General features: G+C 40.3%; 3 protein-coding genes across 4 annotated transcripts; 1 reads left to right on the forward strand and 2 right to left on the reverse strand.

Annotated features, from left to right (window-relative positions):
• Positions 1–873: 873 nt before the first annotated feature.
• Positions 874–10,418, reverse strand: trmt11 (tRNA methyltransferase 11 homolog). Of its 2 annotated transcripts, none has more exons than XM_071470272.1 (13): positions 10,293–10,418; positions 9,466–9,531; positions 9,223–9,296; positions 9,008–9,089; positions 8,781–8,873; positions 8,564–8,698; positions 8,317–8,473; positions 8,141–8,221; positions 7,790–7,954; positions 7,322–7,394; positions 6,896–7,030; positions 3,462–3,582; positions 874–1,244 (listed from the first exon to the last, which is right to left on the reverse strand). In XM_071470272.1, the coding sequence occupies exons 1-13, from the start codon at positions 10,371–10,373 to the stop codon at positions 1,104–1,106; spliced, it is 1,404 nt and encodes a 467-aa protein (XP_071326373.1). In that variant the 5' UTR covers positions 10,374–10,418; the 3' UTR covers positions 874–1,103. The 2 variants fall into 2 exon arrangements, with proteins under 2 accessions (XP_071326373.1, XP_071326376.1); XM_071470275.1 differs by lacking the exon at positions 10,293–10,418 and adding an exon at positions 10,101–10,201.
• Positions 10,419–10,829: 411 nt separating this feature from the next.
• Positions 10,830–12,793, forward strand: LOC139613490 (actin-binding Rho-activating protein). Its single transcript, XM_071470171.1, has 2 exons — positions 10,830–11,000; positions 11,426–12,793. The coding sequence occupies exon 2, from the start codon at positions 11,434–11,436 to the stop codon at positions 11,971–11,973; it is 540 nt and encodes a 179-aa protein (XP_071326272.1). The 5' UTR covers positions 10,830–11,000; positions 11,426–11,433; the 3' UTR covers positions 11,974–12,793.
• Positions 12,794–12,975: 182 nt separating this feature from the next.
• On the reverse strand, positions 12,976–16,660 carry hint3 (histidine triad nucleotide binding protein 3). The gene is made up of 5 exons (XM_071470172.1): positions 16,481–16,660; positions 15,693–15,810; positions 15,393–15,462; positions 14,643–14,769; positions 12,976–14,003 (listed from the first exon to the last, which is right to left on the reverse strand). Exons 1-5 carry the CDS (start codon positions 16,619–16,621, stop codon positions 13,956–13,958), a joined length of 504 nt encoding a protein of 167 aa, XP_071326273.1. The 5' UTR covers positions 16,622–16,660; the 3' UTR covers positions 12,976–13,955.
• Positions 16,661–16,718: the final 58 nt, after the last annotated feature.

A 16,718-nucleotide genomic window follows, 5' to 3' on the forward strand; every position in this document is an offset into this window, starting at 1 on the left:
TGACGTTGGGCTGTGCGGGGTTGGTTATAGTCCGTGCATAACCTGCAGTAGATTTGGATCGGTGTGCTGCCAGTTTGGAAAAGTCGACAAGAGTGATGTGCTGCTGTGGATTGGTTCAGCAGAAAAAACATGTTTCAGCAACTTTAAAAAAAGGCCCACCAAAAAAAATATCAGCTGAAGTGTGTGCTTTACTTTGAATATTTTCACTGCTTTATCTTGCTGCCAAGCAGCCCTTTCCTTTGGAACGTTTTCTCAACCATTGAACTACCATATTACTTCACACAATAGATAAGTGCCTCACTCAACCCCACGTCAAATAACATAAACTATCACTTTAAAAGGCACTGATAATACGTGGTGGTTATAAGTCATAAGAGGAAATCAAGACTGTCAACAATTTTACATAAAGACCAGTTTGGGGGAGTACTACTCTCTAGTCTGTGATAACAGTTTTATAATCTTCTATGTGGAGGAGATTTGTGAAGCTTGACAAACTAAAACCAATGATGTCATCAGGGTTATCTCATCTTGGGCTTGGGGGGGCTCCATTTTAACAGAAAGACTGAGGGATTTTGATGGTGTTCACCAGGCATAAACAGTTTGATGCTGAGTTGCATTATGGGAAGTTTAGGCTCTAGTGTTTTGGCAGCTAAAACCATATTAAAAACAAAAAGTCAGGACAACTCGGCCTCTGCTGCTTCAATTTTGACGTTTCTGTCTGATAATCTGACTTACAGTCTTCCAACTCTATTTAATGCAAGTGTACTACTAACTATTAACAAGAGCTGCATTAACCATCACAGCAGTCAAGTGTCTATGTGTAGAAAGTGTCTTATAGTTTATTAGTCAGCACTTAGGAGAAGATACTCCAGACACATTTTAACCATTTATTTGAAAAGGGACAAGTACAGGCATAAAAATAATCATAATTTAGAGAAGTGAGAAAGATTTAAAAAGAGTAATTATAACAAATAACTTTCAGTTTGTTTCCTTCTTAAGTCCACTGCCAGCCACATCCTGCTGCCTGTGGATGGTTGTTTTCTGTTTTCAGGAAAGAGACAGAAGAGTTTTCCTCTGATCTTCATCTTGAGGCATGACTTAGTTTACACACCATTAAAATCAGATTTGTTGTCCTCTTTGCCACGTCTCTTGTTGAGTCCGCTGAAATACTTTGCTCTGAAGGCGTTGTGTCCCTGGTAGGGGCTGAAGTGTGGGTCTGCAAGATGAGCCAGGCTGTCTAACTCCTGAAAAGAGGCAAACATAGAGATTATTTTACTAAACTCACTTAACCTGAGTTCCTTGAAGTGCTGCCCGTTTTCCTCAATTAGGGAACTTTTTACAGCACATGGTCATATTATACATAGCGGAATACGAACTGGAAAACCTGTATTTATTTGTGATCGTGAGCATGTTTTGAGACTTTGATAGCATTATATTAATATTAATGTCATCTGTGTGTAAAAACTGAAACAGCTCTTCCTTTTCTTCAGTATATGAGGCTACTCCCACCACATGTCAGAATAATATTGGCATCCCAAGGTTTGCATACCTTCTCCATGTTTGCATATAGAAACGGGACTGTGCTCGTGTATATGAACGATGAATATGAACTGTTATGAATCCCTACAACTAAACAGTTTGTCTTGGCTGTAAGGTAGCTGCTGGTCAGCGGAGGGATGGAGGGAGGAAAAGAGATGCTGGGAAGAGAAATAATGAGGTGAGCTGAGTTGGAAGTGATGACTTCAATGCTGGGGCCTGTAATTTGTCAGCAACACCTCTCTTTTGCTTGCAGATACTGCCAAGCAACCTCAAAACAGTTTCCATGACCACTCTGAGGGAAAACTCCAGGTAACCAGACGGACAACCTAACCATGACCCTAAATTAATAAAGACAGAGGGACATGACCACAAGCAACTGAAAAACAGTGGAAATAACCACTCGGTCTTTGCCAACAAACATACAGGTGGAGGGAAACATATATTTAGTGTTAAATTAGGCAAATAACAAGTGATTCATGGCCATCAAACACATTATGTCACACCCCATAAATAAGAAAATGTGAGGTTTTTCTGCACTAGTTTAACATGAAACATTACCAGCAATTAGGCTGCCCCCTTTTTTGTTAAAACACATGTGTGTGGACACATACACATGTATCATAGACATGCAAACACATTCAAGTGCTCACACACATCAAGCAGTGAACCCTGGTGAATGAGGGCAGGTAGGTGCAAACTGAGGCATATTGGGAAAGGAAAAACCTGAGAAAGATACCAGTCAGATAAGATCAAACAACTGTGTGTTTGTGTGTGCGTGTCATACGGGGCCCTTTATGGGAGCAATTTGGGGTTTTGAAGTGGAATGGATGACAGATCCAAAGATGGATTGTTTTCCATACGATGTGTGATTAAGCCATTTAGGGTTCCAGTATAAAAGAAATGAGCCAATCACAGCCAGATGGTGAGGATTAACCCCAGACAGACAGAGAGACACCATCACTTCCACTGGGATGACATGTAAAAAACACAGGCCTTTGCATATATGCATGTACATGACACATACTTATGTGGTTACATATACAAACAAGCCTATGAAATACACACATAAAAAAAAAAAGAAAGAACAGGCAGACGCACACATGTTCTTGTTTTACATAAACTCAAAGTCATATCTGTGTTGCTGTTCATGCTCACACATACAAAAACGGCAAACAAATTCTGCAGCACACACAGCATGGTACTGTGCAGATATGCTGCCATTTATAACTATGCAACCACAATAGATAACTTAAAACAATATATTTACAAAGTTATGCTTCCAATCAAACGATGAGCAGAATTAGATTATATGGTCAACTTTGCAGTCACACACACATCAGAGGAAATAGGGTTTGTTTTTAAATTCTGTAAAACAGCTTGTTTTTCCCCGCACATTAACTGAACAACAATGTGAGTAAATGTTTGTACTTTATGTACAAAACACTGACGATGCCTATAGGTAAAATCAGTGATGCACAGAATCTGGTGCAGAAATGAAATGCACAAATGCAGACAACAAAAAAATAAATCAAAATAAAAAATCAAACATGCACGTAAATGCATCTCCACAAATGCTCAAACCGTTGCAAGCTAAAACACAGGCCTTCATGCAAACTGCATTTTCACTTATTCAATATGCCTAGAAAATGTTGGAAAATCTAAAAAAAAAAATTTTTAAAGTCTATTAAATTAAACTACTTGTTGCATCCAACCAACTGTCAAACACCAAGTCTGTTTAAAGATATTCCATTTACTAACATATAACAGAACAGCAGCAAGTCCTCACATGGGACAAACTGGAAGTGGAAAATGTTTGGCAGTAATCATTAGATGCTGATTAATTTTCTGTCAACCGACTCACCATTTACACGACTCACAATTTCAGCTCCAGTGCAAACACACTCAGAAACACATGCACGCACCTCTGGCTCCTTGATTTTCTCCATGGTGATCAGGCGTCGTGACGTGTGGCTGGAGAGCGTCTGCTCACAGTTACTGATGAGCTGGAGACACGGATTAAGAGGAACCATCTCCTCACAGTAACTGGAAAGGGGACACACACACACACATACACACACGGTTATTAATCAGTCTCCAAAAGGAAAGTGCAGAGAGAGAGAGATAGAAAAACAGTGGTAGACTATGTTGCTTCATCCGAGCATGGTAAACTGACTGTACACATCTAAAGAACTAGACCAGAGGAAATTGTAAGGCCCTGGTGACAGTTCCCATTTTGTCTGGAGGCCATACAAAGGCTGCTGGGACATGGACACTAATCCTGTCATAATTACTCCCTCACTTTTGCCAACTTTCTCTGCTGCACACGCCAGCGTCTTTGGTGTAGTGGAACCGCAGCTCATGAAGCTAAGTTAGCTCCTTGTGTGCAAAGATGAAGCTGGAAAAAGTGACTCTGACCTGACAGGTCAACTGCTGACTCTGTCATCACCAGCCAGGCCAGGTTAGGGCCTATTAACAGCAGATGATGTATGTGTTTGCTTATTTGTGTCAGTAGCACTTTCTCCTTCTAACCACCATCCCAGTAGCAACAGTCCCGACTCAAAGCCAGGTTTGCACGTTATTGTTTGTCTACCCTGTTGCCATGGCCACATGTGGGCCTCTGCGGCGACGGGATGTTTGGTCGTCACGGTGACTAGCAGTGATGCAGCCAGGCGATAATTCTCTCCTGCCAATCAGGAGCCGTTAACGGTGAGCCAGACCTGTTGAGATGGTGTCTGAGCGGAGGCAGGGATTGTCTTTCATCTTGCGAGCTTATTTTTCTATTACAGTCTATGACTTTATAAAGGGCACCTTCACACAAACTGCTACTGCTCACTAGCTCTTTTGTGTTTCATTAGTTCAAACTTTTATCTTTTCCATAATAAGGATGAGACCTGAGGATGCAGTCACATGTAAAAACAGCTTGATGATTATAACATTAAGGATGATAACATTGCACTCAGTAACCACACACACACCAGAAACTGACAACTCACTCACCACCGTAACAACCTCACGCATCTGTGCAATATCCCATAAACGCTGCTACTGTTGTTGTAAATATGTAACTTTTTGTATCTACATATTTTGTATATTATTATATTGTTATTATTTATCTTTCCTAAATATTTGTTATTGCAGTTTCTTGCAGCTTTCCTGTCCTCTGCACTGCCACTTTGCTGCTGTAACACTGTGAATTTCCCCACTGTGGGACTAATAAAGGTGATTTCATCTTATCTTATCTTATATGATTTTAACTGTATTTACACAAAAACAATCCTAAATCCTTTTATTTATCCCTCATTTTAAAATCCAGCCAATTTAAATTTACTCTGTTTCACAGCATGTAAAATCTGATCCAGAAACAGTAAACAAGGGCCTCTACTGAACTCTACCAAATCACTAAATGAGCGATTGCCCAAAATGTCTTAAGTAAAAAATTATGACCTGAAAATGAAAACATGGCTCATTTATACTCAGTGATACGAGTATCACCTTACTTCTGACAATGGAGTCTCTTTATGTCTTCGCTTCACTTGTTTATGTTGTAATCAGGTCACTTTATGGCTGTGATGACTGATACTCCATCGTCTGTCTTGATACTTTTTCTCCTGTCATTTATTATTTAAGGGGAAAAAGGGAAGAGAGTTTAAGGCGTCTGACCTGATCTAGAGGCCGTCTTTTGCTGACAGGACTTTGTGTCACCTGTCATCACACGCACACACACAGACGCAAACACACACATAGAGCCTCCCTATTCTCATGAGGCAGACAGACACACAATCCCCACTGTTTCTATCACAGCCATGGCCGCGCATACACACATATGTGGGGGTGACAGAAATCTGATATCTCCCCTGTAGAGCCCCAGATTAGGCCCAGGAGACAGGCTACGTCTGGGCTTACACACACAGACACACACATCCAAAAACACACATGCGACGCAGGTCAGCCTGCAGACCACTGGGACAGATAGTTCACATATCTGACTTGGCTGGCCTCAGACGTTTATTTTGGCACAGTGCTCTGACAGGCACAGAGTCAAGCGCCGGTAGATGAGTAGCAAAGACAAATGTGTGAACACGACAACGCACATGTATGCATGTGCTCATACGCAAGACCACACACGTTCACGCATATGTACGGACGCGTACACGTAAATAGACAAATGCAAAGGGATGTAAACAAAAGTCATAGGTTTTTTTAGGGTGTGTTTGGACATGTGTTCTTTCTAACACACACATTCGCTCACTCTAAAAACCAGAGGACGCATGATTATCTCATCGCCTTCCCTGGTCTTATAATCAGTGCCCAGAGGGAGTTCCAGCCCTGCAGGACTTTCCTTCCCCATATGTCGGTTGCTGCCGCTGACTGTTGTGGTTCATACCTTTACAGTCAAACACCTGCACTTCCAGTCAGCACTTCACTTTCTGCTAATGTACAAAGCTTTTAACAATGCACAACTTTGTTTCAGCAGAGACGTCTTATATGTGGCCCACGTATAAAAGAGCTCACTAACTGTCAGTTGTGGTTAACTGAGGCCCAGCTGTTTGAGTGGGAAAGCCTGAACACACCTGTATACTACTGTGCATAAACACCGTCATTCACACAGGTGTTTACACACGGAGGACAATGTTTTATAGGAGCGGGAATGGAATAGTGCTGAAGGGAAGTGGTGGGTTAACAAACCCAGGTGGAAAAGTGGGGTGGAAAGTCCTTTGTGAGCTGGACTCAAACTGAAAGAGCTGCTAATACACCTCAGGATTTTAAAAGCATTTGGCAGCTTGTAAACTAATTAGTCAAAACTTATAAGTAAACAGTCACTACCACAAGTCTTTGCTTTGTTCAAATTTTCTCTAATTAATTTACAAAGCCAAGTTTAATTATCTGCTGGCATTAGATTTTTATAAAATGTAACTATGTTTACATTATAGTCCGTCTTTGCTTAATTTTGATTGGTTATTTCGGGAATTAATTAGTTAACAATAGAATTCAAATTTTGTAAGTAGTACTCTGGATTGTAGGTCTGTATTGTGCAGTTCTAGTTTATGGTCTATGGTATGAGTCTGCCCCCTATTGATACAAATTATTATTTGGAGAATAGCATCATTTCAGCAAACACTTCTCCATCTAAACCTAGGAGAATTTACTCTTTAATATAGTATCAAAATATAAATCTTCATGCTTCACAACATTTTTTTAAACACCAAGCTAAAAAAATCATTAGTCACCCATTTAGTGTTCAAATGACAGTAACAGAAAAGAGCATGCTTTACCGAGCCCGGATGTTACTTTGAGAGGCTCAAGGTAAAGTTAAACAATGAATGTGGCTCCTGAATGTAAAAGTGTGTGTACTCACTCTGGCCTGTAGACAGGCAGCCAGTAGACGAGCCTCCCGCCCATGACCAGGTGGTGGGCAGAGAAGTTTAAGAGATCTGTGAAGATGTCACTAAGGTGGTATGCCTGTGAGACGGGCACGTGAGACTCTACATAGCTGGGCAGAGGGTTAAAAGAAATATGAAAAGGGTTAGAACAGAGTGATGAGAACAGAACATTTAACATTTCAAATGATTTTGCATTCGGCTAGTTGGATTAATTTTTTTTTCTTCTTTTATTTGAAATCGATACAATGGAAAAGCTTCAAGTTCTCTCTAGGATCTAATGGAAATTTGCCCTGGAGTCAATGTTTACTGCAGTCAACTGATGTTTTATGCCTTTAAAAATGATGGTCAGCTGATTCATGTCAAAGACACAGGTCTAGATACTAATACTGTCTGATACTTACACGCCGTCAGGGGGTTTAGTGGTGTCTTTGTGAGAACCCGTTCGCCTTGTGGACTCACGGATACCATATGGAGCTGACAACAAAAACATCACATGAGAATTTTAAAAAACAAGAAAAACAGAAGACAAGGTTTATCCCATAATGAGATGAACTCAGTGGTGTTGCTGGAGCACAGGCTGGTTGCAATATTTCAAAAAAAGAAAAATCCAGTGCGCATTAAACACTACAAATGAAATGTGTACAAGTCAAGCTGACAGTAGTCTATAATACTAACAATACTACAAGCCTCAGGTTTGCATTTTTTCAAAACACAACTAGGATATTTCTACCAGCTCAAAACGCACACAAGCCCATCTAGAAAACAATGAACAAAAGGAATTATACCACAGCTGTCAACACATGCATCACAAGCTCTCATACTCAGCATGCCTGAAGTGTTAATAGCGATCTGATAAGAATATACTCTACGGTCAGTAATGATGGCATCAAACAGAGCGGCCTTCCTCCACAGAGACTTGGATGCATCAGACACCATCACATCCAAATACATCTTCTCTTTTCCATACTGCCGCAGGTTGGCTCTGATATTCTCATCAGGTCCTCGCCACTTCTGGTTTTTACGGCTCGACCGACCTGAAAGACAGAGACACTTTAAGAAAATCTGGATGATGATGAATTCAGAGCTGTCAGACCAGAGTCCTGCCACTGCTGCTTCTGAACACAGAAATGATCTGAAGCAAGATTTGCAAGCTTGAATTGAAATAACTTAGAGAGGCTGCAGTTGGTGTGCGACATAGGCTCTGAGTAGACAAAACCTACCTTTGCCATGAATAGTGTTGTAATCAATATCTGTTCCACAGACATAGGCTCCGAAATGAGAACATGCTACCAACAGGCTCCCTAAAACAGAAGCAAAGAACAGAAAGAATTCACTGATGTGTGTGGAAGTCTGTGGGTATGAACGTGTGCAAGAGGCAGTGACAGAGATAACTCACCTGTGCCCACAAACGGGTCAAAAACGAGGTCATTTTCTTTGACCTTAGCGTGGTTGGCCATGATGAATGACAAGCCAGCATCCATACTGGTGTTTCCGATGAAGTGTCTGTGTTTCACACTGTGGGAGCGGATCAGTTCACGCTGACCGTCCGCTATCTGGCAAAGGGATGTGTAAGGACGAAAAGTGCTCAGTTGCAGATGACTTCTTATTACTCTGATGTCAACAAAGTGTCATATGTATCTCACCCATCGGCCAAAGTAGATGTAGTTTGGATGCTCGGGGATGTTGTTGGGGTCTGTGCCGTAATCCTCCAACATACAGAAGATGTGCTGGGGGCTCTTCAGGCTCACTGTGCCCTCAAACGGAAGATAGTCTAAATCCTGACATGAAAGAACAGAGCATGATATTCTGAACATACACTATACACATTTCTGAGCTCATAACACCTATAATAACACTCACATCAATCCTTTTGATTCTCTCTGCAAACAGCAGAGTCTTGTTGAAGGTTAAGACGTTGATTCTGTATGTGGAGTCTTTGTGCATGAATGGTGACTGAAAGTGAAGGAAGAGCACAAACACAAATTGAAACATATTAACTTATACTCTTTTATATAATCTTCCTAAAATTGTGTTGTGTGGATTTGATTGTCAACCACAACAGGACTATAAACTGTCACATCACAAACCATGTCCTCTGATGGGTAGTTCAAGAGGGATGTTCTGAGTTCACTGTGTGTCTGTCCATGGCCCCATAATTCAAAGGCAGACCTGTAAGAGTAATGCAACTTAATCTATATTCATATTACAGCCAGTATGGTATAGAAAATGCTTCTGAGGTAACAGAGGCACAGATTAATGGACAGATGTAATCTCTGCAGGTCTTCGCATGACCACCACTTACTTTGCACAAACAGATCTGGCCATGACGCTGCAAACATCCTCCTCAGACAAACCATCCAGACACCAGAAAGGAGACTAGAGAGAACAAGTGGGAAGATGAGTGGCTGTGGGGTAATGGAGTCTACAGGACAAAACCATCTGATGAAGCCGCTGTCACATCAACACTGTGTAGCCAGCAGGTTGTAAACAGCAGGCAAAACAAAAGGAGAAGACTTAAAACAGGTGCGTGTGTAGACTTTCAAACCTTTTCTTTGAATTTTTCATCAGGATGGAACGGTTTTCCTCTGAGAGCAAGCAGAGCTTTAATCTCCTGCACGAGAGAGCAGAAAAAACAACAAACACTGATATATGTATTAAACTCTACTGGAAAACATCATACAGACAGGCAGTTTAAGGAGGCACAGTGGGAATTTAACATTGCGCTCTCATAGGTGTTTTGTTGTTCTTACTGACACTGGACCGTATAATTCACATAATTCAACCCAACAGCATCTTCCTGTGTGGAAAATACCAGTAGAGCTGAGTAGTGTTAACTGATTACAAAGTGTAAAATCGGAGGAATGTCCCTTTAAGGATCCTTTTGCTGGGATGAGTTATCACAGGAACACAGCAAAGTACATTTAAGAATAATTAAAGACACAAAAACACACTGAGCGTGATTCTGCTACTTAACAAGTGCGCATCACTGTAGATTAAATCAATGATGTGTGTCCACTTGTGCAGGTGTGCTAACATGGGCACTGTGATATCGTGGTTAGAAATAGGCAGCAGAGACCATGCCAACCGTGTGAACTAGCAGTTTACAACCACGTAGACAGAGTACACAGAGGGAGAAATGACTTGTGCTACTGTCGTGATAAAACATCGAGAAAGTCTCACATGAAGACAAGGCATAAATCTCCAGAGATTTAAGGTTTCATAGTTTGATTTAGCCACAGTTTTAGCTAACTCCAGCACACCGAGGGAGGAGGGAGCCTGTCTGTCTAACTCCGCTCTCCCCCCACGAAGAACTCAGCTTCAACATCCACAGTACGAGCCAGACAGCAGCTGAGAGTGGTTTATGAAGGTTACCGGTAACCTGAAGTCCAGATTATCTTGGGCAAGGTGTAACAGAAACTGCAGGCGTGATCGACTACTGGAGGCCGCCATCATTAGTGCGGATTCAAAATACGTCCGACTGGAAACCGAACTCTGAAACAAAGTACCCCTTGTGTTTCAAATGACCATAAATGGTAGAAGAATGAGGTCTTCTCTTTCAGTTCATTATGATGCATTGCCTAAATTAGATTTTTTTTTTTTTTTTTTTTTTTTTTTGTGCGCACTGTAAACATTTAAGAAGTTGTTGTTGTTTTGAGATCTTATTATCATCATTGTTTAATACTATTATTTCTTTTAAATCAAATAAATAACATGTCATGTACAAGCATCAGTGGATTTCTATCCTGCACTTGCGTGTGTGGATAAAGTCCTCTTTCTTCTTCAGGCTGTAATCTGCTTTACTTCAGAGGCACCTTGTCATCACCCTCCACTCTCCCTGATCAGTGATTGGCTGGCAGGATCTTCTATAACAGCCATTGGCCGACACAGATATCCATCACAGTGGTTTTGCCTCGTTGGGGACAAACGGCCATCCACACTCTTGCTACTGTCAGCACTCCTGCAGTAGTGTTAAGTTATATTACATAGTTACAGTGTAACAACAGGATTGTTTTTGCACTTTGGCTACAATGAAGTACAGTGAACTGCAGGGGAAGTGAGGATCGAGTCAGTGTGTGACATGTGAGTTGAATCAAGTTTGATCCAAATCTCTGAGAGGCTGTATCGACATAGGCCACTTTACAAAGCAAGATGCACACACATTTTTATGATGAAGTAATACTGTTTTTATACATATTATAATATTTTCCTTTATTCTTTAGTTTTCATAAATTTGAATTTGTTGTTCAGCTTGTGGGCTACTGTACAACTGCTAACCATCACTAAACTCTAAAACTAAAACACCTCAAATACACAGCATGACAACAATGATCAGGTGATTAATGTCAAGTTTGTTATCCAAAGATGATTCAGATGATTTTAGGTAGATGCTTTTTTTAAATAACACAGCAAGAAAAACAGGAAAAGGTTATTATTCAGTGAGCACAACATTATATTCCTGTAAGTACAAATGACCAATCACAGTTTCGTAATCTTCTCCTCAACAGAGTCAGTGATGGGGACAAACAGCCAGAGTACCACCATCATGGAAAGTGAAGAAGACGCCCCAGCTGCCTCTCAGTTCAGTGACGACACAGCAGTGTGCATTGTTTCTGTGAAAGGCTTAAAGGAGAACTGGCAGAAGTGGTCTGACGAGCACCAGGAGTACCAGAAGCACAATCCCTTCAGTCACGACACCAGGCCCAGTGTGGTGGTCCCTCAGAGGGGGCAGGATGACTATGGGAGGCCCCTGCAGGGCTCCATGACGGAACAGCGGGGGAAGGATGCTCACACTCATATCAGCAGAGAGGTCCAGGAGCTGTGTGAGGTGATAAGGAACATCGGAGAGACAAGAAACAGTGATGAGGGTGGAAGCAGCGGCGATGGGAAAGTGATCACTGTAGAATTTGGGAAACTGTTTGAGCACTATGTGACGATCTCCAATAAACTGGTGGGGATTCTTCTACGAGCGAGGAAGCAGAGGCTGGTTAACTTCGAGGGGGAGATGCTGTGGCAGGGGAAGGATGACCATGTAGTTATCACTCTGTTACAGTGACCACACACTTGGATTAGTGTCGATGCCTTGATTCACGTTGCATCTGCAGTTGCAGGTAAAGAGCTGCTTCATGGCAGAACTCGCTGTAGTCATGTAAAAACACGTCTATTTAGAAAATATCTTTTTCTTGCTAACACAACTAAAAACCTCAGTGACTGATAATTCAAGCCACTTCCCTGAGGAATGCACATTAGGCATACAGGTGCATTTTCTCGTCAAGCAACAAACATAAGAGCTACTGAGTGCAGATACATGCAGAAGTCAAAAACATTCAAATCTAATGTCAAGGGGAATAAAACCATGGTTATTGGTCATAATTTGAAACTTAACAACTTTTTCCCTTAATTTTCATGTATTTACATTATTTTACCTGTTGTTAAACTACACCTGTTCTAAATAAGAATGGGAAAAGTGAACAGCTTTTCAATGTGGGGAAAGTGGAGGAGTGGATAGCTGAAATGAAGTCAGAGTGGTTAATGAGAGTGAACCAAAGCCAAAGAGAACATGAGGCCACCTGTGACAGACAATATGGTGCTATAGGATGAACCTGATCCCACACTTGGCCTGGGTGCTTCAGAGGATGCATTTATTACAAGTGCGCTTGTAATTTAGGTAACCTTATAGTTTGAGACTCTGAATACCTGAGCCACACTAAGACTGATGTACAACTCTACACTGACTGATAGATGCCATAATATCTGCTGCTGCTACTGGCACTGCAGTAATAGCCATGCAAATAAATTCGCTTTCTAAACATGGAATATGATAAATAAGCAAATGTTGCTTATGGTCCTATAATAAAAAAATTAAAGAAATAAAAGACACAGTGCTCTGTTTGTTATTCTGTTACTGGTAGTGCTTTGTGAACCTTTGTGAACTGATGGTGTAGTTTCATGAACGGGAGAGAGAGAGCAAGAGAGATTGTGAACTGATATTATTATTAGGACTTTATATTCACTACATCAGAAACATACTGAGACATCCACATATCTGAGAAAAGCATACTGAGAAGCAGCAATATATTATTTATGATAAATTAACATTTCTGAAAGTGCATACATTTGTTCAGTACATACAGCATGATTTCTTTACATTCCATTAATACAGCATAGTATAGTACAGTATAGTATAATATCAGAAGTATTCACTTCATGCACCATCCATGTAGTTCATATTATATATTATATATCTTAATACAGTCTTCAGATATTACACCAAATCAAACCTGAAATGAGCGAAAACCCTGTTGTGTTTCAGTGCTGGTTGAGATCATCAAGTGTACCGAACTTTACTGTCAGCGTCAGAGGATCACTCAGTTGCTTCCACTGTATAGGAACCTTGTTAATGAAGATGTCACTCAGTGCTTTCATCCATCAGAAAAAAGGTCACTCAACATAGCTGAGAATGTGGTATAAACATCTGTCTAATATGTTATCTCAAAATATGAATTATTAAAATGTGTCTTTCTTAAAGTTTTAAACACATTTCAGTTTGTACATGATCTGCAAAAGTACTAAGGCAGCTCTGCATGACAGTAAACCTGTTTATGAATACTTTTTCTATCTGTGCATTGATATTGAAAATGATACAAGTCACCTCGGTGACATCTATTGTTATATTCAACAGAATGTCTTCCACTACATTGACTACATTGTTTGTTATGGTGGATTAATGGAGATTTTACTCACATCTTCTGTAAAATCATATTAAAAAAAACTTCAAAAAAGTCTAAAGCAGCAAGAAAAACAAGATTTGGCTTCATTCAATATTTACTTGGCCTCCAAGTCTGAAGAGTTTTCATAAAACTAAAAACTTAAGTGGTCGTTTGTTACAAAAATCATAGAAATACAAATGTCATTTGCTGTGGTCAAACAGACAGCAGCTTAATGTGAGTGTGTTCCATCCAAAATGAGATCAACAAGAAGGTGGATGTTTCAGTCACTGCATCACAGCCAAGTACTGCAAGAGCTGCATTCATGTGATCAGTTGGTCTCTCCTTTAGAGTTGAGGAGCTCAATCAGCTGGTCTGCCTGCAAAAAATCAATAAATGTGGACAGAAGTTGACTGACCGCAGAACTGTCTAATCTTAAATTTAATCTTAAAAAACAAATTTGTGGTGGCACCGCAGGGTTGGTGTTGCTAAAATAACTGCAAAATGAAATATGAGTTTCATGTGTTGACTAGATCTGTCCTCCAGTAAGTTATTATAATAAAGCGTTTACACAGTAAATTCCTCATGCAGCAGGTGGCAGAGCCTGGATTTATCTGTCATATGAAGTCTAAGCCAAAAAAACCACCACCATATTATCTAAGCACACATGAATACTTTCAAATCTTGTGTAGAAGACTAAACATCCGCTAACTTCACAGTGAGAGAAAAAAATGTGCAGGAACAGTAAAAACAATGTGGCTGATCATTCACCAGATAAGAAGTCATTAGGTCAATGGTCTCTACACTTTCAACCATGGTGCCTGCAACTGATACTGATACTGATACTTAAAAAAAAACCATTCTGTGTACTTCAGTTTTCACATAGTAAGTGAAACCTCTTTTGCTTACACAACAGCCTGATGAGTCACAAACTTAAGATTGAGAGGGAGTTGATTTATTGTTACAAACCCTCAAATTATACATAATAACACAATACAAATATGAAAAGGGGGCTTACCGTGATAAACCAGTAGGAATTGATTCTGTAGAAGAGGCGGGACATGAAACCCATTTGACTGGCAGGTGCCAGAACATGAAGGTGTAGATGTGTAACAGAACAGAAAGGGGGCCAATGGAAACCAAACCTGCAGACAAAGTAAAAGCTGTTGTGCACACAGGCTCACTGTTTTAAGATATGACAAGTTGTAAAAGCTCTACAGTGAGGATGTTTACGCAGTTTAAGTTGCATCAAGTAGAAGTTACATCAACAAAGCAACAAGTATGTTCCTGAAGCTAAATAATGAGTTAGTCAGTAACAATTACACAACAAGTTCAGAGGATTATCTATTACAGTTTCTATCAGATTAATACTACTGCTGACTTGGTCAATACAGTTCATAGTTTAAATTAAATCAATGTAGATACTGTGATGATGTGTGCTGATCAATATTGATTATCAGTATGAAGCTTGTTTGTTTGCTTGCTCTTCTATCTAGACACAGTGTGGGGTTATTAGTACTGATAAATAATAGTCTGATAGACTGTTATACTTAAGGGACAATTCACCTCAAAATAATGTGCCAGTTACTATTTGTAAATAGAAACATGAAGTGACCTTTGACCTGAGGTTAATTTCATCAAATAACAAAAGCTGCTCCCCTAAAAATGTTGGGGTGTTCCCCTTATAGTAGACATATTGTCACATTTACTTTCATGAGCCACTTACAAGAGCTGCAAACTACAAAATGTACCACTGAATGTAGCTCACCTGACATCACTGAGATCTGTTATATTGTTTTTCTGGAGGATCTCCTTCCCTGTCTCCACCATCCGCTTCACTGGATATGATAACAAAAACATTTCACCCTTTATAAACAATTTGCCATTTAAAATAAGACTTTTTTTTTTTAAACAAAGAGCTTTTTTTTTTTATTCTGCAACTATATTTTATTCAGCTGCTGAATATAACTCAAGATACAAGCAATGAGTTGTCAGTGAAAACAGAGACATTAAGTTGAGAAAACACTTCCACAAGCATCAATTATAAGGCTTGATGTTTAAACCTTACCCAAAGGCACATGTTCTTTGCTTAGAGATTTACAGTTCCCAACATGTCTGGTTGGGACGACCAAGTAATGGTGGGGAGCCCCAGGTTTGATGTCTCTGAAACATGAGATCTCTTCATCCTGCAGCAGACATAAAAGAGTAAGTCAGCAAACACAAATAAATTGCTGAGCTTCCAGACTGGGAGGGTGAAAGGACACAGACCATGTTGTTTACTTCATATTAGCCTCCCTTTTGTTATTCATCAGTGAAATTAACATATTAACTGTAGGCTCTTTCCCAGCTTTTTATTGTCTCTCCTACAGCTGTGGTTTCCAAGCTGGATCTCCATTACAACACATGTGGCTGACTTTATTTAGGGTGGTTAGTGTGAAAAATAAGTTTGGCAAATCTGGGCTATATAAAACAAGAACAAGCTAGCAAATGCCTGAACGGACTGAACACAATATACATACATGCAATAGCCCTATTGTGTGTGTGTGTGTGTGTGTGTGTGTGTGTGTGTGTGTGTGTGTGTGTGACGGGGAAAAACTGGGCACACTTTCCAAGACAACACAATAGATAAAAATAACTACAAGTACGGCACTATATAAAAAAGCGATAGTTAAATTACTGCACGGTTACTTTACATAGATAAAACGAAAACGAAACATCAGCAACATCTTCACAGAGCCAGTATTTGTGGAATATATTTGTCGCGATGCGTCTGAACACAGGTGTTTACAAAAAAGAGCAGGCTAACGCTGGCTAGCTAAGGGCGCTAACGTTATTCAGCTGTTACATTGTTCTCACACAGTGAAGAAGCTCCGTGCCCATTTCATTGTTTACAATCTTGCAGAAAATACATTTCTTGTCATATCCTTCAGCTGGCAGGCTGCTGGTTTTGGAAATATCAACGCCCGGCGCAGGTTGAGTAGCCTCGACCGCAGCCATTGTTGTCCGACGAACTGTCAAAGGTGAGTGAGACCAGGGAGACCGGCTCAGTCGATCCCGGAGGTCATCGAGCTCGCAAGGGAAAGCGGAAAGATTG

Source organism: Trachinotus anak, unplaced genomic scaffold, assembly GCF_046630095.1.
Source record: "Trachinotus anak isolate AG129_WGS33_773 ecotype Australia unplaced genomic scaffold, CSIRO_AGI_Tana_v1 ptg000032l, whole genome shotgun sequence".
Taxonomy (NCBI): Eukaryota; Metazoa; Chordata; class Actinopteri; order Carangiformes; family Carangidae; genus Trachinotus; species Trachinotus anak.